General features: G+C 39.6%; 3 protein-coding genes across 5 annotated transcripts; 1 reads left to right on the top strand and 2 right to left on the bottom strand.

The window, feature by feature from the left end:
• Window positions 1-4,295: 4,295 nt before the first annotated feature.
• Window positions 4,296-6,523, top strand: LOC120716981 (polymeric immunoglobulin receptor-like). Of its 2 annotated transcripts, none has more exons than XM_040004744.1 (5): window positions 4,296-4,640; window positions 5,101-5,421; window positions 5,723-5,821; window positions 5,910-5,977; window positions 6,342-6,523. In XM_040004744.1, exons 1-5 carry the CDS (start codon window positions 4,469-4,471, stop codon window positions 6,489-6,491), a joined length of 810 nt encoding a protein of 269 aa, XP_039860678.1. In that variant the 5' UTR covers window positions 4,296-4,468; the 3' UTR covers window positions 6,492-6,523. The 2 variants fall into 2 exon arrangements, with proteins under 2 accessions (XP_039860678.1, XP_039860677.1); XM_040004743.1 differs by having other exon boundaries at window positions 4,297-4,640; window positions 5,907-5,977.
• On the bottom strand, window positions 5,854-9,329 carry tekt4 (tektin 4). The gene is made up of 7 exons (XM_040004735.1): window positions 8,658-9,329; window positions 8,138-8,208; window positions 7,876-8,019; window positions 7,708-7,794; window positions 7,471-7,606; window positions 7,245-7,399; window positions 5,854-7,175 (listed from the first exon to the last, which is right to left on the bottom strand). The coding sequence occupies exons 1-7, from the start codon at window positions 9,177-9,179 to the stop codon at window positions 6,962-6,964; spliced, it is 1,329 nt and encodes a 442-aa protein (XP_039860669.1). The 5' UTR covers window positions 9,180-9,329; the 3' UTR covers window positions 5,854-6,961.
• A 2,607-nt stretch (window positions 9,330-11,936) lies between these two features.
• Window positions 11,937-18,273, bottom strand: LOC120716980 (polymeric immunoglobulin receptor-like). Of its 2 annotated transcripts, XM_040004742.1 has the most exons (8): window positions 18,001-18,273; window positions 17,473-17,799; window positions 16,506-16,826; window positions 16,085-16,381; window positions 14,103-14,392; window positions 13,932-13,999; window positions 13,742-13,816; window positions 11,937-12,783 (listed from the first exon to the last, which is right to left on the bottom strand). In XM_040004742.1, the coding sequence occupies exons 1-5, from the start codon at window positions 18,035-18,037 to the stop codon at window positions 14,253-14,255; spliced, it is 1,122 nt and encodes a 373-aa protein (XP_039860676.1). In that variant the 5' UTR covers window positions 18,038-18,273; the 3' UTR covers window positions 11,937-12,783; window positions 13,742-13,816; window positions 13,932-13,999; window positions 14,103-14,252. The 2 variants fall into 2 exon arrangements, with proteins under 2 accessions (XP_039860676.1, XP_039860675.1); XM_040004741.1 differs by having other exon boundaries at window positions 11,937-13,999.
• Between the last annotated feature and the right edge of the window lie 695 nt (window positions 18,274-18,968).

Genomic DNA, 18,968 nt, shown 5'->3' with positions numbered 1-18,968 from the left:
AAATCTTTGCATTAACTACGTAACAATCCATAGAAACCTTTTCCTTTTATGGAAATGGCAAATGTTATTAAGTATGGATTAATTCTTTTCTGGTTTATTAAGGGCTGTGTTTTAATCCCCCTCTTTGTTGAAATAACAATGAACGGCTAGTCTTTATAACACATTTCATATAAATATCAACAGCATCAGACATTTCTATATAATCTGGAATGCTTGCTGAAGTTCATTATTTTTAATTGTTGATAAATGTAAATCGAAGACTAGAAAAAAACAGCAGCTACTTGTATCTGTATTTAGCATGTAGTCTATTTAACATTGAGTTCCTGCCCAACAACTGTTGATGGAATTTAGTTAGTAGCTAAATCTGGTCTTATGAGATCAATGTTTGTGGTCCCTGAAAATAAAGAATAAAAACTAAACTTTGTGTAACTCCACATCTAAGACTATGTGTGAAGCCTCTGTGACTGCAGACATAGTCCCTCCCCCCCCCAACATCTTTTCCTGCCGATTCACCATCGGTTTGTGCGGGGAGGCCACAGTTTAATCTGTGGTTAGCATGGCCTCCCTGACCACCATTTGGCTCTGTTTCTCCATAAATCACAAATATAAGACTTACCGAAACGTTTTAATGTGTGAGTCATTTTTATTTTTAGAAGTCGCCCCAGGCCTTGATGTTGTCCTCGAGGCAGAAACCAGGTCGCTGTGAAGCAACGTGAGGAGAGGGGAGACAATGAAGCTCAAGAGCTCTCTCTAGTGGAGGCAATGATTGATAGGAAGATTTTGCTGTAACTCAGACTGTTTCTGTGGCTGGAAACTGATGAATATGGCAAAAAGTTCCAACAATAAGTGTTCAAATAAAGTAAGACCGCAATGAAAATGTGATTATGCTTTCAAGCTATTGTGTGAAACAATATTCATTCTTTTTTGTCCTGGTTATGCACATTCTTCGGGGTTTTTTTTATGTTCATTTGGTTATTGTCAAAATCCTGGGTCACAATATACCTAGGTCATGTAAAATATTTTGGTATTGGCATAATTTGAAGGCATATTTGTAAGGCCATCATGAACAGATGGTATAGGCAGAACTCCCTCACATAGGACAAATGCCGAAATTAGTGAGAAAATAAAGGTTCGGGAGCAGCTGGCTCATAACATAACAAACCAAGGCAAACAATGTTAAAAGAAATTAAAGAAAAGTACCAAGTTTATGAGTGAAAGACAGAGTGAAACACTTATGTCACAGGAGCAAACTGTAGTGATTAGTCAATCCAGATTGCTCATGGGTTGATATGTGCTTTGTTTTGTTTTAAATGACAAAGTAATCAAATTTAAGGTGTTATAGAAACTTTAATGCATATGAACTATGCTTTTTTATACTGACTTCTCTTTTTCAATGGTTGAACTTTTAACTGGAACTTTTAACTGGAAAGTTCACAAGGCAGGAAATGGCACCAGAAAGGGGATTTGAATGGGGAACTGAGAGATTTTAATATTTGCTGGCACCTATGATTAGATTTACGACCACATTAGTACATGAAGATGTGGCGCACTCAGTACCTGTTATTCATCCACTGCAGTAAGTTACATTTATTTATTAACAGCAGTCCATTTAATTTATGTAAACTACTTTCTTATATTGAGAATATTGCTGAAAAATGTAACACTTAAGAATAGATTTGTCTGGTTTTATGGGTATAATTGTCTGCAGGCTTGCCTGTCGCTATGTGCAAACTAATCTAAAGAAGTCTTCTGTTTTGAATGAAGAGATGCTGGATTAAACTCACTTTAAACCACATCCACACACCTTATGTTTTATTTTCATAAATATTTGCTCACTCAGTGCTGTGGGTGTACTCAGAATGTATCTCCTTAGCACTACTAAAAATGAGGCACTGAATGACTGTTGTTCACTTCTCATTATAAATGAAACATGAGGAGTGCCTCATGTTTCATTTTGCACTGAGAATTGTTTTTAGATATCACAAAGTCTAAGCAATGGGATAATTTCAGTCAGGGATGTAAAGCCTGTGTGATGTTATTTGGCCATTATAGACATTAGCAAACAGGGAACATACAAACACACAATCATACATATACCGCGATCTTTATAGTATGGTGCTGTGATGGTGTTTCATTCTATGCTATGCATAAATTCCATTCAGTGATCAACTGAACTGTCAGATGTAAAAATATATACAATTGTGGGATTTGTATACACTCTACAGATGTTGGCATTACACTGTCCTAATCAAGTTTCATAACATCTCATCAAGATTGGTTCACTTGTCTAGGAGGAGATAGGGGACATATATACAGTACAGTCATTATAGCATGCTTCTGCAGGGAAGAGAGAACCAAAATTCATCTGCAGCGATGTGAAAGATTCATTACTAGTTATTGCAAATACTTGATTCCAGTTTTTGGTCACCACTTACAAATATGTCCAAACCAATCACAATCATTCATCAAATATAATTTGCTCAAAAAGAAGAAATTCCATCCATTTTCTTAGCCAAAAGACACACAATAATTGTATTTTGTGTTTAGCTTGGAGTAATATGTGTGCCCCTGAGATCACAGAATAGCACATAGCACAGAGATGAGGCAGACAGAAAAAGAGGTGAGGGACAGGTGCTCCCAGGGTGAGAGAAGATCGCTCGCAGAGTCCTTTGGTGCTGTGGGCAGACACTATCCAGGTACAGAGAGAGAATGTGGAGTTGTTGGCGACGTGTAACACTGCTGCTGAATTTTAGAACGTTTTTCGTGTTTATTATAAAAAATGGGAATTGCCCTGCTTCCTTAAAACCCATTTTTAAGATTTTAAGGAACCATTAATTTCCTTGCTGTATATCCCACCAGGATATACAGCAATACAGCATATCCTGGTGGGATATACAGCAAGGACATTGGAATGTCGCTCGGACTGGAGAATTGTATTTGGATGATAACAAAGAGAGGGAAGGTAGTCAGAACAGAGGGGATTGAACTACCAGAAGGTAACATTGCAGACCTAGAGGACAGCTACGAGTACCTGGGGATCCCACAGGCAAATGGGAACCATGACGAGGCTGCTAGGAAAGCTGTAACCACCAAGTACCTGCAGAGGGTCAGGCAAGTCCCGAGGAGTCAAATGAATGGTAAGAAAAAGATCTGGCCTATCAACACCTACGCCCTGCCCGTGATCAGGTAACCTGCTGGGATAATCAGTCGGCCAAAGGAGGAGATAGAAGCCACTGACATAAAGACCAGGAAGCTCCTTTCCATGCATGGAGGGTTTCACCCCATCCAGCAACCTGAGGCTGTATGCTAAGCAGAAGGAAGGAGGCCGGGGACTGGTGAGTGTCAGCCCCACAGTCCAGGATGAGGCAAATACCTCAGGCAGCAGAAACCCAAGATATAGGAGAGGAGGAACCGTCATGGAAGGACAAGCCCCTGCACAGTATGCACCACCGGCAGATAGAGGAAGTGGCTGACATCCATAAGTCTTACCAGTGGCTGGACAAAGCTGGACTGAAAGACAGCACAGAGGCACTAATCATGGCAGCACAGGAACAAGCTCTGAGCACAAGATCCATAGAGGCTGGGGTCTATCACACCAGGCAAGACCCCAGGTGCAGGCTGTGTAAAGATGCCCCTGAGACAATCCAGCACATAACAGCAGGGTGCAAGATGCTAGCAGGCAGGGCATAACTGGAACGCCATAACCAAGTGGCTGGCATAGTATACAGAAACATCTGTGCCCAGTATGGCCTGGAAGTCCCGAGGTCAAAATGAGAAATGCTCTGTAGGGTGGTGGAGAATGACCGAGCTAAGATCCTGTGGTACTTCCAGGTACAGACAGACCAAATGGTGGTGGCTAACCACCTGGACATCATGGTGGTAGACAAGCAGAGGAAGATGGCTGTAGTGATAGATGTAGCGATACTGAATGACAGCAACACCAGGAAGAAGGAGCACAAGAAGCTGGAGAAGTACCAAGGGCTCAGAGAGGAGCTTGAGAAGATGCGGAGAGTGACGGTAACAGTAGTCCCAGTTGTAATCGGAGCACTGGGTAGGGTGACTCCCAAGCTAGGCGAGTGATCCCAGAAGAGCGCAGTCCTAGGAACAGCTAAGATACTGCGCAGGACCCTCAACCCCAGGGCTCTGGTTGAGGATCCGAGCTTGAAGGATAGATTGCCCGCAGGGGTCAGGGGGGAATTTTATATAATTTCTTATAATTTTTTCTTGAAAAGCCAAGGGAGGGCCTAGCCCTGTCAGCCCATTCATACCAGCTGTCCCTGTCTGTACCTAACACTGTTTTCTTCTGTTTACAGTTTCTCTGAGCTGCGTCACCAGCACAGCAGGGGTGATCCGTGTGTCTGGATATGAGGGGGCAGATGTTAATGTTTCTTGTTCCTATAAGACGGGATTTCAATCTTCCGAGAAGTACCTGTGCAAGTCAAACTGTGGCAAGAGTGATGTTCTTATCATGACGACACAACCAAAAAACCAAAAATACTCCATCTACGATGACACAAAGGCTCAAATCTTCACTGTGACGATCTTCAACTTGCAGAAAAGGGATGCAGGGGAATACTGGTGTGGCATCTCCTTATTTGGAAATGACATCTACGCTGAAGTCACAGTGGATGTTGGGCAAGGTAAATAAAATGACCTTATATAATTATTTAGTATGTTGTAGTTTTGGGGGGGGGGGTTCTCTGACAACAGATGGATTTGTCAAAAGTAGCTAGAGCACACTGGAGAAGGTTTTCAAAAAAAAGCATTGACAAATTTTTTTTGCACTTACATTAGTGACACTCGTCAGCATGAACAACATTTGAGCAACATTTGACCTTTCTGCACTCCATGTGTCACGATGAAACAGAGGTTTCTCTTTCATTGTGAAACATGGAAGGAAGCAAAGGATACACACAAAAATAAAAAGTAATACAGTACAGATATAAGCATGTTGCTTAGATAAGAGTCAGCACACATCTTTGGATGACAGGATAAAATTAAATGTGAAACTTGTTTTAGTTTTTTGACATCTTTTTCTTTGCATTTACTTAGTCTGTATTTCTAGCTTGTGACAATTTTTGATGTTTATCTTTCTGACAGACAGCTGCTGTAACAGTGTGACCAAAATAAAAAGCTATAAAGAAGATTCAGTGACCATCAGTTGTCCTTACGAGTCTGAGTACCAGAACAGCCTGAAGTACATCTGCAGAGGAACACGGCCCTCCACATGTCTGCAGCAGGCACTGATCACCTCTGACAACAAAGAAAATGGACGATTCAGACTTGATGATGACACAGTGTTAGGAAAATTTACAGTGAGCATTACCAGACTGACCAGAAGGGATTCTGGTTTATACCTTTGTGGTGTCCAAAGAAACAGTGGACGAGATGTTTTCTCTGCTGTTGAGCTTCAAGTCAAAGGTGAGAAAAGAAATGTTGCTGTACAGTAAGATTTATGTTCTCCTAGATAGCTCTTTTTCTTTTGGGTTAAAGGGACTTAAACGTGATGTAAATCCTCATGCATTCAAAATTTCAATGATTTGTGATTATAAAAAAAGAGTGCTCATTTAACTATTAATGAAATAAGGAACACAAGGTACCAAATGCTGATCAGTCTAGAGATTTGGTGCTATTTCTGCTGTTTAGACTGGGACATATGATATGTGGATATTATGATACTTCTGTGCAGATTTTATTCTCTTAAATATTTCTTTTCCTGCAGCAATTCACATTCTGGTTTACTTTCTGCCCGCACCTCTGGTTATAATGCTGATACCGACAGTGGCTTGGATCAAGGTTTATAAATGCACCAAAGTGAGAGGTAAAACACACATATGCACACAAACACATATATAGATTTGTCCACACACAAGCACTTTAATTTATTGTTTTCTGTGTTGCTCCAGCAGCTGACATCGCCATGAACAGAATCACGATAAACACTGAAGAAGCAGGAGAAGTAAAGCTTAAGGATCATGTGAGAGGAAAATACACGAGACAGTATCAGAAGCATTTCGAAAATGCAATGTTTGCTGCACCGTACTGGCGATTTAGCTTGCTTTGACAGTAGTCCTGTAAATGTTACGTTTATTCTCAGGAACATCTTCCCACCATGTCCTCTAAAATGTGTACATTATTTCAATATTACATTTCTGTAGACTCCTATTTACTCAATTTAGGCTAAAAAAAATCAGAGAAATAGATGCACCTGGTGCTAGTGGGCCAAAGAAATATGTTATCATCAAGAAATTGTTATGCCACGTGTCCATCTTATTGTGACCTCTGAATTTCACTGCGAGTTTCCTTCGTCATTGTAATCTTTCCTTCTATTTGTTTTTTAGACTTATGAAAACCAAGCTGTTGAGGCGTGTTTCAATTTGGATTCTTCTGAGGAGCGGAACAACTGGCACATCTATGATAATGATGATGGTGATCATGTGTATGAAGATATCCCTGAGACAGAAGATATGTGTTTTACTTATGAACGCTAAAAGGACAGAACCAAAACAAACCGAACAGTATACAAAACTGTGATCAAATATCTGGTCATATTAATGCCTTTAGTACTAAATGTAAAAAGTCATCTTTATATCGGTCATAACCATGTCTCAGAAGTGCATATTTACATTAAACTATGACCTAATCTTATATTTGTTGTTTAGCCTGTCTTCTCCCAGCTGTACACCTGTTACGTACATTGCCTGTAGTTATGGGTTTTCCTCTGATGCAGCAGTTTTTAACACTTGTACTTCAAAGTAGTTCTGTTCGAGCCACATATTGTCAATCTTTTTAGAATACGTGAATGAATAAAGAATATTGTGGCTATGAAAAGGAACTGAAATGTAATTTTTTTTCAATATAAGGTTTCAGGCTCTCTTGTACACATGATTTATTTATTTGTTTATTACTAATTACAGCAACACAAAAACTAACAGAGCCAAACAAAGACGTGTTGAACCTTTCAGTATCCTGACAGTGCTGAAGTGGTCGGGTATCGTTTACGGTGAGTCATGCACTTTTCCCTGTCGATGAACAGTGAGTGGGTTTTGCAGTTGATGTCTTTCTCCAACGCCATGCGTGACTCCTCCAGACGAGACAGGGACTCTCTGGCTTTGCTCAGCTTCTGCTGTAGAGATGCCAGAGTGGCATCAATCTGCTTCACCTCCCCTTCCAAACTACAGACAGAAGCAAAAAATCAGAGCAGTGAGAAAGACAAAGCAGTTTATTGTTTTGTGCATGCATACCTGAGTTGGGGTTCATCCCTGCACAGCTCCATGTTGGGTCTGAGGGAGCGAAGGTAAAGTCTGGACTGAGCTACTCGCAGTGGAGCTTCTTTGTTGTGAATGGCCTGCTGCAGAGCCACGATGTTTTTCTCCTGGGCACCAATTTGCTCCAAGATCTACACATGAGATAATACAATCAATCATCAACTAATAACCAGTCATTTACTCTGTCTGTCAGTTTATCCACCTGTTTGAGCTGCATATTGAGCTGTGTCTTGGCCTCATTCAGCTCCACACAGCGTTCGCTGAAGGCTCGGTCAACACTGGAGCACTGGACTCTCAGATCCTCAGCTGTGTCCTGCAGCACCTGCTCTACCAGCAATCTAACACACAAGGATTCCATTTGTTTAAAGCAAATAATAAATAATGAACCAGGATCAGTTTCAGATTCTGCTGCAGTATATGAACTAGTATGTGCTCTAACCTGAGACTGTTGGTAGCCTGTTCCTCCTGCACGGCCTTGAACAGGCTGTCTTGTGTAAACTTCGTCCATGATGGGTGGCTGGACACCCTGCAGCAAGTGAAAAAAGTTATCAGGACTGTTTCTCGTTTTTTTTAGGTTTATGTAATATCTCCAGCTGCTCAAACTCACTGTTCTTGCATGGCAGCTGAGCTGGGATGGTGCTGCGTATCTGAACTCATGTTACTGTGTCTTCCGCTGTGGTCATCAAAATGGTAGGCCTGGTACTTATCAGACCAGTCCATCTCTAAAGTGTGCTTGGCTTCTCTGTTCAACCTGATGCACAGACACACATGAAATAAAAGTTTCTGTTTATAGTTATATAAATATTTCATGTTATGAAATTCTACGTGTTATGCAGTTTTACTCCGAGTAAACAGAGTTTCAAACTTACTTGATTTGACTGACAACCTGAGCTGTAGTTCTCTTCAGAAGAGCCTGGACACTCCTGATCAAGTCCACTTCCTGCAAAAGACAGAGTCATCTTACTGGTTAATGTGTTACTGCCATCTGCTGGATCTCATTATTAAACGTTTTACTCTGAAAATATTACAGTAAGAGCTAAGATCAGTTCAAATATGTTTAAATATCACCGAAGACAAGAAAAAGCAGACATTCTTAGTTTGTTGAGGTGAAATCTGCCACTGCCAGTTGATAAGATCACACTAGTTCACATTTGTCATTAACTTAGGTGCGATTCTTTCCCTTTAACTTGAAAAGCATTATTCCAAAATAAAATATCAATGTGTCTAAAATATCCCATTAGCAGTAATTGGTCAAATATCAAATTAAATACATTTTTGAGAAAATGTATCCAAATACAAATTTCACTTATAATTATAATTATACGTTCAGATTTTTGCAAGCCCACACTTAGGCGATATTATTTTGGATCATGAAATATTGTCTATCACCTTGAACAACTCTTCCTCCACAGTGTCTCTGACCAGGTCAGCTCCCAGCCTTCTCGCCCTGCAGTTCAGATTGTCTGTGGCGATAGCATAGGGAATCTCGGTGGCATCCAGCGCCTTCTCCAGCCGCGTCTTCAGCGCCACCAGTGACTCCGTGTCGGCCAGCAGCTGCTCGATGTGCCGCTGCAGCTCAGACTTCCAGTAGTGGATCTCTTGTAGTCTCTCTCCCAGACGACGCGTTCCCTCGGCCTGTGTCTTAAAAGTGGATGCATCGGTGTCTTGGTACAAAGTTCTGGACTCTCGCTGGAGGCTCGTAGCTTCGTGGCAGTCGGTACCGGCTTGCTGAAGTAAGCTTTGGTAGTTGGAGAACCATTCAGTCGGGGTGTATTTAGCCGAGCGGTACCCTGCTGTGGCTAAGCCCGAGGACGGCTGTGGGGCCGCTACAAGGTGATCTTTCTCCGGGACCCCCTGAGCTACAGCTCTGCTGTCATAGTGAGGCCGTGATACTACAACATCCGAGCACATTTTTTCTAAATAATTCAAATGGCCTGCAAGAAAAAAGACGCGATTTATTTGGACTGATTAAAGCAGATTTAGTCCCAAATAAAAAGTAGCAGCACTAACATTAACAGTCCGGACCAAGCTGTAGGTTTGTTTGTTTGATGTTGCCTAGTTACACATGTTGGCTCAGATGACACGGCTAATCATCAAATGCTAGTATCAGTCAAACAACAAAATAATAGAACTCTGGGACCAATTCAGCGTATACCAGAAGAGAACCATTTTAAATCTCTGTAGTATAGTATACAGAATTTGTTGTTTAGTTGCTAAATATAATATAATATAATATAATATAATATAATATAATATAATATAATAACCTTTTATTGTCATTGTACATTTACAACAAAATTATGGGTGCTCCAGGCTGGGTGCAGGAATAAAGTATAAATAGTAAGACAACAGGAATAAATAACAAACTGGTGAAATATATGCAATATATGCAATCAAGAGGAGTGCTTGGAAGTAGTGCAAAGGATTTGATCTGAGTATAGAGTCATATGAGTGGCCTGAGTGATGAGGATTATTCAGACCATTGCTGCTGTGGTGAGTGGGAAGGGGTGGTATGTGGGGGGACTTTCTGATTCAGGACGGTGGTGAGGAAGCCTTTGATCCAGGAGCAGGTGGTCCAGTTTGGTGTCGAGGATGTCTGGGGTTATGGTGTTGAGCTTGAGCTGTGGTCCACGAAGAGCATCCTTGGCTCTTCCTGTTCTCAAGATGATGATTATTTGTGAAATTATTACGTTAAAACTAGAGATGGACCGATCCGATATTAGGTATCGGTATCGGCCCGATACTGACATAAATTACTGGATCGGATATCGGAGAGAAATAAAAAATGTAATCCGATCCATTAAATATCAAAAAAGCACCTCACAAAACTTGCAACACCGCATAACTCGGCTCATAACCATAGCACCTCGGAGCAGTGTGCTCACGTGAATGAGCGGCTGTGTGTAGCCTCCCTACCAATCCAGCGTTTCATCTCTGAGAAAGCTATCCCAGAGAGAAGTAAAGCAAGTGTGTAAGTTCATCTCTGAATGTTAGTAAAACATTCCCACGTTAAGCTTAACAACCAATATATGGAGTGACTGCCTCTTCTTGCTGCTACTTCAATCATGAAACTGCTTAATGATCAGCTGATCGGCTTTTCTGTCGTGAGTCCGTCTCTCTTCTTTGTTTTTGGCCCACTTCGTGCCAGAAAGAGGAAACCAGCGGCTGAACAACAGCAGCATGTTTAACCTTGATAAGCTGTTGTTAGAATTTATTTAATATTACTTTCTAGACCAGGATCCTTTTCTAGTTGACAGCTGGTAACTGTGCAGGGGCGGATCTAGCAAAGTTTAGCCAGGGGGGCCGATAGGGCATTAACAGGGAAAAGGGGGCACAAAGACATACTTTTCTTTCTTATTCTCATTTAAAATGTCTAGCTTTTAATAAATAATTTTCTGAATCTTACACCCAAAGTTTTAATCTGATGTAAAATGTATAGAAGTCCATTACTGTATATAGTAACTGTTAAGTCTAATATACCCTAGTTAGCTATACTACTTTTTCCTTTGGGAAGATACGATCTGTGCAGTCTGCAATTCTGTAGTAGAAAGATGTTGAATCTATTTAATTATTTCTTGAAAAATAATTTATTTCTGTGCATTTTTTTTCCCACACTGCATCAAATTAAAGTTGATGATGTCGATTAAGCATCATGAGGTGGAGGGTGGGGGGTGGTTCCCTATTTTTTTTTGCTGGGAGTTTTAGAACCCTATTAGTTAGGTTGCTTACTCTTTAAAATACCAGAATAGGAAGGATTGAGTAGTGTAGCAGCCCTTGGCATCAAGAACGACAGAAGAGTCTCTAACGGGTGCAGCCATTTATTTCCTCTCCACACACAGCTCATTGAGCACCGTGAAAACTATAAAATAAGAAAAAATTGATACCCGTACAGTACTTTTTGAACTATAACAATGAGCAATAACAACAATGAGCTTAAGTTAATTCAGGCAAGTTCAAACAAGTAATTCTGAGATATACAGTCACAGATTAAATAAAACAAAAGGGGTTACTTCAAACAGCATCAAGGGGTTACGCAGTTCGGTTAAATAAAATATAACAACAGATCACCTCTCATCACATACCTCAGTCTGCTTGCCAAGGGTGCAAAACTCCGGTAAACACTTAAACACTTCGGCCCGTTTCTCATGGGGTGCTGCTAGCTTGCATGACACACATGTCTAGCTAAAAAATAGCACATGGATGTAAGAAACGGAAGTACAGAATAAAAAGGTTTTCAGATAGCTCACAATACAAACGCAGCAACATACCTTACATTAGAAACACACTTATCATACTTATCAAAGTATTATCGTAACTTACATGGACTTTGTACAACTTATTCCTGCCACGACAGACTGCTCCATACACGTTACGGGGCATGTCTCTGAGCACATCTGTCCTTAGTGTGACTGCGCATACAGTTCATACAACCCCCGCAAGGATGACTTATGGTACAGACCAGCGGTTCATTACAAGTAGGTTTAAGTTTATTAGATTGATCAGTTTTGCTGAACTATGAAATATTTTGGGTGCAGTGTATTTTTTACATACAGGTATAACAGAATAGCTTTAGTGTTGTTGTTTATTTAAACTTGAGTATGAACTTATACAAAATGCAGCAATATATAAAAAAACGGTTTTATTGATTAAAAAACACACACTATCGGATTCATATCGGTATCGGCAGATATCCAAATTTATGATATCGGTATCGGTATCGGACATAAAAAAGTGGTATTGTGCCATCTCTAGTTAAAACATGATGGTTAATTTGGAGAAACAATAAAATGCAAAAGAGGGAACTTTATCCCTCGTGGTACATAGTAGTTCCAAATATTTTTGGAAAAAAAAGGGGGCAAATGATAATTAAATCATTTTCTTGGTAGAGGGAGACTTTTGGCACTTTATTTTAAAACAGCAACTCCAAAGTTTTAGGCAGGTTATATGCAGCACATCTTTAGAAATTCTAAATCTAAATACACAACAAACAAACAAACAAAAAAACTTTCAGTGGCAATTTTGACAAAATCTCCAACACCACTGCTGAAATAAGGCCCCAAACCATGATAGCACATCCAAAAATACACTGATGAGTTGCTTTGTACGCATAGTACATATAAATTCGTGGCTGTGCAACAGGGGCGTTGTTAGGATTTTGAAACATTGAAGACTTAGCCCAGCTCTAAAATCTTTCGATTTTCATCCAACAGTTGACCTGTTATAACAGTACAGACGTTCACTAATATATATGTAAACACAAGGTGTATAATATGACGTATTGCCTCCTGTGGAGGTGTAATTTATCTGCTCATGGACTGCACATGTATCTGGATCTGTTGTTGCCTTGTCTCCTGGATGAGAGCCACCTGCAGTTGTGCAGTAGCTTCTGGCTGCATCTGCCTTTGATGAAAACGCGGACTCAGCATGTCCCCGGCACGCACAATATGAGACATATCAGGATGAAATTCTGGTGAAGGCAGTATTTGGATATACTCCTCATCCAAAAGCTATTGGCCTAATGAAACAGTCCCAGGACAGCAAGAATAGCACAAATACAGATGAAATTATTGACTTTTGTAGATAATTTACAATTTGGGTTTTTTTAAAGTGTCACAGGTATGTGAAAATGTCACATGTAGGGCACATCATTTAAGTTATATCAAATAATACAAATGAAGACAAACATATCAGAAAAAATAGGAGATGAACATTAAATAAATCAAGAACAACCATTTCACAACAATAAAACTAGTGGGGATTACAAACGATTTCAGTAATTGTATATTAAATTGTGCTGCTACTGTCAAACAGAATAATCTAGTACTGGCACTGTTTAACTGTTTTTCTTATTAGAAATTTTTATTTCAACAGTATCTTCTGTTGTGTTGTGATTTTTTCCAGTTTGACCCATCTCTTGCTCACTGTGCTAAAAGGCACAATGCTGTTTTAAGGTCTGCCTTTTCGTGCACACCAAAAATTCATGATTTCCAGAAATTTAAAGAAGAACCAACAAAGAGCAAACAGCAGATCGCCCCGTGCAAGGGCTGCAGGGTGTTAACGTGTTAGAGCAGTTAGCTCGTTAACGCGTTAGCGCCGTGCAGCCCCTCGCACGCGGCGATCCGTGTGCGAGGGGCTAACAGAGATTTACCGTGTTAATGCAGTTATGGTGTTAACGTCATTTTAATGAAATTAACGCTGACAGCACTAATTTCAAGTATAACGTAAATTGTTTTCTGTGCAATACATTTGTATCCCTTGTTTGGACGCTTTTAATGCACAAATATATTTGATACCCAGCTTATCTGTCTTTGAAGCTGTATGATACACATCTATTAGTTAAACTGCAGGAATTTCTTAATGGCATACAGGCCTGGATGACCTCTTATTTCCTGCTTCTAAATTCAGATAAAACCGAGTTCATTGTATTCTAAGGCCTGAAAATAATAGAAACATGGTGTCTAACCAGATACTACCTCTTGCCCAGTGTTGGCTGGGTTGGCTCCAGCACTGATGAGGCAAGCTCAGACATGAGTGGTCATCTGATGGGACTAGTTGGTTAGTGAGGGAAAAGAAAAAAGAAGAAAGAAAACACTGTTAAGCAAAGAATAGTGGAGGGCATTTGTAATAGGATTTATGACAGACGATGGACTTTATCTTTTGTACATTTGCTGCACTCAGTTCCTCTTCCTCTGCTGCCTTGGGTGGATGTCTGCTTATGGGGACTTCAGCTTCTGAATACACACGCCATAAGAAAGTTTTATGCCTTTTTTGCATGAAAATTTCAGTGCATTGGTCTGTTGTGAATGCTATGGGTATGTTATGATTAAAAAATACCTTTCAATTTGTAATATTTGTACTTATGAACTATAACCAGGGCACACAACAGTAGCAGTAGCAGCACAGAGCGTGCAGCAAAAACCACATAGACTGTGGCATCTGAAAAACAGAAGCCAAAACAGAACAGAGTAAAAAAATACATCAATTTCAGGACCAATACCAAATGTTTACCATAATGTGGAAACATAGTTTACCTTTAATAGACTTAACGGGGACATCTGTTGAATTTGGTCCTACGATTTCCAATATAGTCGTAAAATTTTCAGTGGTGGTGTGCTGCAGAAAGACTGCCAGAGGAAAAATACTTAGCTAATTTAGTTTAAGTCCACATAGCAACAGGCCTCTGTGCTTGGTAGCATTCATATGTCAGTTGACCGGTTCACAGTTTTGAATCACACTGAAGCTATTCACTCAATTTACTTCAGATTTATAGCTACTTACTTCTTATAACAAAATATCCAACATATTGTACAACATTGTACTATAACATGGTATATTAAGTCACTGAGATATGCTGTTTGACTGGAGTTAAATAGAAGAGAAGAAGAGAATAGAGGAGAGGAACTGCTGATGTAAAGGTTGATGTAGAAGGACAGGTATTAGTGACTAGAATAAGCAGCCCTTATGATCACCAGCACCAGTTCAAAGACTTCATGCTCAGTTGCAAACAAGACTCTTAGCAATGCTGTGAAAAGCTAAGTATATGGCTTGATTATATAGCTTGTAGAACAAACCTGAGCAGCAAGAACTTGGAAGTAATTGTTTTCTGTATGACTGATGATTGTGGAGCAATATTGGCCCACTCTTCTTTTGCTTCAGTTCATTCAGGTTTGCAGGGATTTATTTATGCACAGCTCTCAGATCCCACCATGACATTTCAATTGGATTAAGGATTAGACTATCTGTTGCAATTACTGGCTTTAATGTGCTGCAAGTTGTGAAATGATAATTTCATGATTTTTAAAACTGTTTTGTTTAAACAACTTTTCTCTATTTAGTTTTTGCATACAGTGTACAGTAGTGGTATGGATAATGATTTGATAAGATGAGCTAAAACAAGGTGTAAGAATATCTCCCCCCAACGCTGCCAGGAGCGGCTCACCAGGTAGAAGCTGTAAGTAAGAAAGTTATCGGCTGTTGAAAACAGTTTGTAATATATATTCAAAATATTCAGAGCTGTGTGAAACCATACACTATACTTTACAAGCTGCTGGCTTGTGGTTTTCAAGCTTATGTTTCCTGCCTATGTGACGAACAAGCAGTTGCAGGGTTTATGACAACAATCCTCCATGATACCCATGAGCCTTGGGGGAGGGGGCGGCTACATGCAGATATCGTGCTAAGAAGTCTGTGAACCTTTTTTTTAGCACATAAACCTAGATAATTTAACAAGCAGATAGGTTCAATATCTGATAAGCTTTGCATGAAAAAAAGGGTTGGCTTTATTATTTGGGCAAGAAGATGTTATCTCTGTGTCAAAGGCAGCAACACATTTTGTTTTTGGCACTTCTATTTTAGCAGAAGTTTGTTTCGTGTGAATGCTATGCAACTATTTTTCACATGTCAGATAAGAGAACATAGAAATGGTGCTAGTATAGCTGTAAATATGTTGTTTTATTCATATTTTACATCTTATGCCTGTTATGCCTGCTTATCTAGCAGATAGATATTTTAACAAAGGCAAAATAGCCACAGATTACAGTTCTATAGAAGTTTGATTAGTTTAACTAATCAAAGAAAGAGATCAATAACTAGTCAGGAAACCAACAGGGCCCAACATTTCTTGCTCTGTGTAGTATTGTTTTGTCACTATTCTGTGCACCTATTCTATTCGTAGTGTGAAACCCATTATAATTGTTTTTTTTATTTTCTAATGACATTAGAACTGCCAACAACAGCCCGTGTTTGTACAGAGGGGACCAAAAGGAGGAATTTACAGCTCAATTCACTTTGTCCACATCTACACATGTTCATCTTACCCACTGACAGTTGAATCTTTGTGTAGTTTCCAACTCTCCACTGTGAGTCTGATCCACACCAGTATGTCCCAGCATCGGCTGCTTCCAGCTCTGTGATCCTCACCAAGAAAGAGTTGGAATAAGCATCATCTTGCAATGTGAACCTCCTTTGACTGGTTACGCTTGTGCAATTGTTGCGATGGTCTCCCTTACAGAAAAGCTTCTTGTAATCCCAGTTTTGTGCAGGATAAGGACACCGCAGCGTTAGTGGATGTCCTACTGTGCCATTTATTTTAATTGAGTTGAGACAGCACCACTCTGTCAGATTGAAAGACAAAAGATATTCAATACTCAAAAAATATTAAACTTTCTTGGAGAATGTTTGACAGAAACCAGTGCCATCTTAGGGCTGATGTAATGAGGTATAACTAAGACCTCTCACCTTGGACTTCCAGCTCAACATAAGTGAAAATGTCCAGTTTAGAGTTTCTGTGGACACCACAGAGGTATGACCCTGAATCATTTTGAGTCAAATTGTTAATGTTCACTGTGAATGTTCCTGACACTTTGTCATCATCAAGTGTGAATCGTCCATTTGATTTGGTGTCAGAGGTGATCAGTGCCTGCTGCAGACATGTGGAGGGCCGTGTTCCTCTGCAGATGTACTTCAGGCTGTTCTGGTACTGAGACTCATACGGACAACTAATGGACTCAGAGTATCCCTCATAACTTTGGATTTTGGTCACAGTGTCACAGCAGCTGTCTGTCGAGAAAGTAAAGAATATCAGAAGATGTGCTACTGCTACAGAATAGCTAGAAGAGACAGGTTTGTATTTTCACGTCATTCAGACTCTTTTTACATATAGGTATGCTCTCAGCCATCACCCTTTCTATCCTGAATTTACAGTTTTCAGACTTTAAATTCTTAAATCATTTTCAGTGCAATCACATTATAAAACTTTGTAAGATGTTTTATAAAGTTGCATTTTTTTCCCAACAGCTACTATGCTTCTATGACAGTTTAAATTTATTTGTATTTGTAAATGTATTTGTATGTATATGTCGTGTAGGTGTATTTACAGTGTTGTTACTGTTCTTCAGAGGTGGTAAAAGTAAAGAGTGTCAACTAGTGTTGAAAAATACTCCAGTAAAAGTTGAAGTGCAGATTCAACTTATTTAAGTGCACCTTATTGTACTTAAGTACAGCTACTTCCCACCTCTGCTCTTCTGTACACATTGACATTTGACCCCCCCCCCTCCCAATGATGTCAACGGTCACATTTCTATTTAAGACTTCTTTATCTACTAATACTATTATCCTGAAACTGTTGTCATTACCTTCAACTTCACTCATTATGAATTGTATTCACATTCAATGTACAATTAAAGTTTGTCAAGCCTTTATTTACCTCGGACTAATTCCAGCTTGACTTCAGTGTAGATATCGCTTCCAGTTCTGGTCACCCCACACCAGTATTTCCCAGCATCCTCCGAATGAAGATCAGAGATGGTTGCTGTGAAGATTCGTGTGGTTTTGTCATCATGGATCCCGTATTTGTTTATCACTGGATTTGATGTTGTAATAAGAACATCATAACTGCCACAGTCATTCTTGCACAGGTACTTTTCATATGATTCATAACCCTCATCATAGGAGCAGAAAACTTTAACCATACTCCCCAAATATCCAGTCACATGGATCACCTCCACTGCGGTGGTCACACATCTCAGAACAACTGTAGAAATAATGTGAAAACATTATGCTTTGTCAGCTTTCATACGAGTAATGTAAGTGCTTTTTTATAAGAAATAAACAAACCCAACAGAGTGTGTGGCGGAGTGTGCTCCATAATTCTAAAACAGATAAATGTACTACTTAATCTACACCTGCCTTTAATCTTTGTATGTTCACTTATCTAGTCATTTAAACAACTTACTGCAGAGGGTAAACAGCAGGTTATGAAGGCTCCACATCTTTCCTTTGGCTCATCTAAATAGAATTATGAGCACACAGTGGTCATTTCAGGCAGAACTAGACTGTCAGCACATAGGGGATGGAACATTTTAGATGGCCCTTCCTTTAAAGGCGTTTCAATTATTTGTCTAATAGCTGACATATGCCATCTAGTGGTGAAAGTATTTAGAAGTATTACATAAACAGCACAATGAAAAATTCACAAAAATTATTTAAGTATATTTTGGAAGCTATACTTAAAGAATTGAAAATCCAACACCTTCAGTACAGAAAAATGACCCATTTGAGGTTTATAATTTCTTTTTATTATTACTCATACCGAATTTCCCAGAGGAACCCACCCGAGGGATTAATAAAGTTTTATCTTATCTTATCATGTATTAATACGAAAGCAATATTAATCTGCTAATTGTGCTTTGGAAATGTTTTAATAATTGATCACCATATTTGTTTATTCTCCCTTACAGAAGCCTGTTTAAAGCAGGAGGACTATATTAGATTGAAAGAACAGCCATGAGTCGCACTAATTTTCAGAATCGTTGAAGCACAGGGCTGGGGAGGTGGTGTGAAAATTTTAAAATAAACTACAAACACCTGGTGAGGGTATTTTTTGAATGGGTTTAATCACACGTTGCAACATGGAGATTGCACTCTGGTCAAATGCCAAAGTGGTCTCTGAAAATGGATGCCACACTGATCTCTTATGTACAACACACAGAAAAAGATATTCCACAACTCTTACATGTTGCCATCACATTATCTCACATGCATATACGTTTAGCTCGGTTTATCCTTGAAACCAGGAGAATTACGACCATGCTGTCACCTCCCTACCTCACAGAGACGAACACCAGGCACCCAATGCCTATCTATCCAACACCCTGGATGTCTCTGGCCTACTCACACTGTGTGTGGAAACACAGATGTGAA

This window comes from Simochromis diagramma, unplaced genomic scaffold (genome assembly GCF_900408965.1).
Source record: "Simochromis diagramma unplaced genomic scaffold, fSimDia1.1 OVJJ01000487.1, whole genome shotgun sequence".
Classification (NCBI taxonomy): domain Eukaryota; kingdom Metazoa; phylum Chordata; class Actinopteri; order Cichliformes; family Cichlidae; genus Simochromis; species Simochromis diagramma.
This window is presented reverse-complemented; position numbering and strand designations above follow the sequence as displayed.

Excerpts from the sequence above, each read along its gene's own strand:
- LOC120716981 (XM_040004743.1), top strand. The coding sequence starts at position 4,469 with ATGACGACACAACCAAAAAACCAAAAATACTCCATCTACGATGACACA. Across the intron at positions 4,641-5,100 it reads CACAGTGGATGTTGGGCAAG|ACAGCTGCTGTAACAGTGTG; the intron begins GTAAATAAAATG and ends TCTTTCTGACAG. Across the intron at positions 5,822-5,906 it reads TAAATGCACCAAAGTGAGAG|CAGCTGACATCGCCATGAAC; the intron begins GTAAAACACACA and ends GTGTTGCTCCAG.
- tekt4 (XM_040004735.1), bottom strand. The coding sequence starts at position 9,179 with ATGTGCTCGGATGTTGTAGTATCACGGCCTCACTATGACAGCAGAGCT. Across the intron at positions 7,607-7,707 it reads CAGGCTACCAACAGTCTCAG|ATTGCTGGTAGAGCAGGTGC; the intron begins GTTAGAGCACAT and ends CTTGTGTGTTAG. Across the intron at positions 7,176-7,244 it reads AGGGATGAACCCCAACTCAG|TTTGGAAGGGGAGGTGAAGC; the intron begins GTATGCATGCAC and ends TTCTGTCTGTAG.
- LOC120716980 (XM_040004741.1), bottom strand. The coding sequence starts at position 18,037 with ATGTGGAGCCTTCATAACCTGCTGTTTACCCTCTGCA. Across the intron at positions 16,382-16,505 it reads TGTTGAGCTGGAAGTCCAAG|AGTGGTGCTGTCTCAACTCA; the intron begins GTGAGAGGTCTT and ends TCAATCTGACAG. Across the intron at positions 14,393-16,084 it reads AAAGATTCAACTGTCAGTGG|TCTTTCTGCAGCACACCACC; the intron begins GTAAGATGAACA and ends TTCCTCTGGCAG.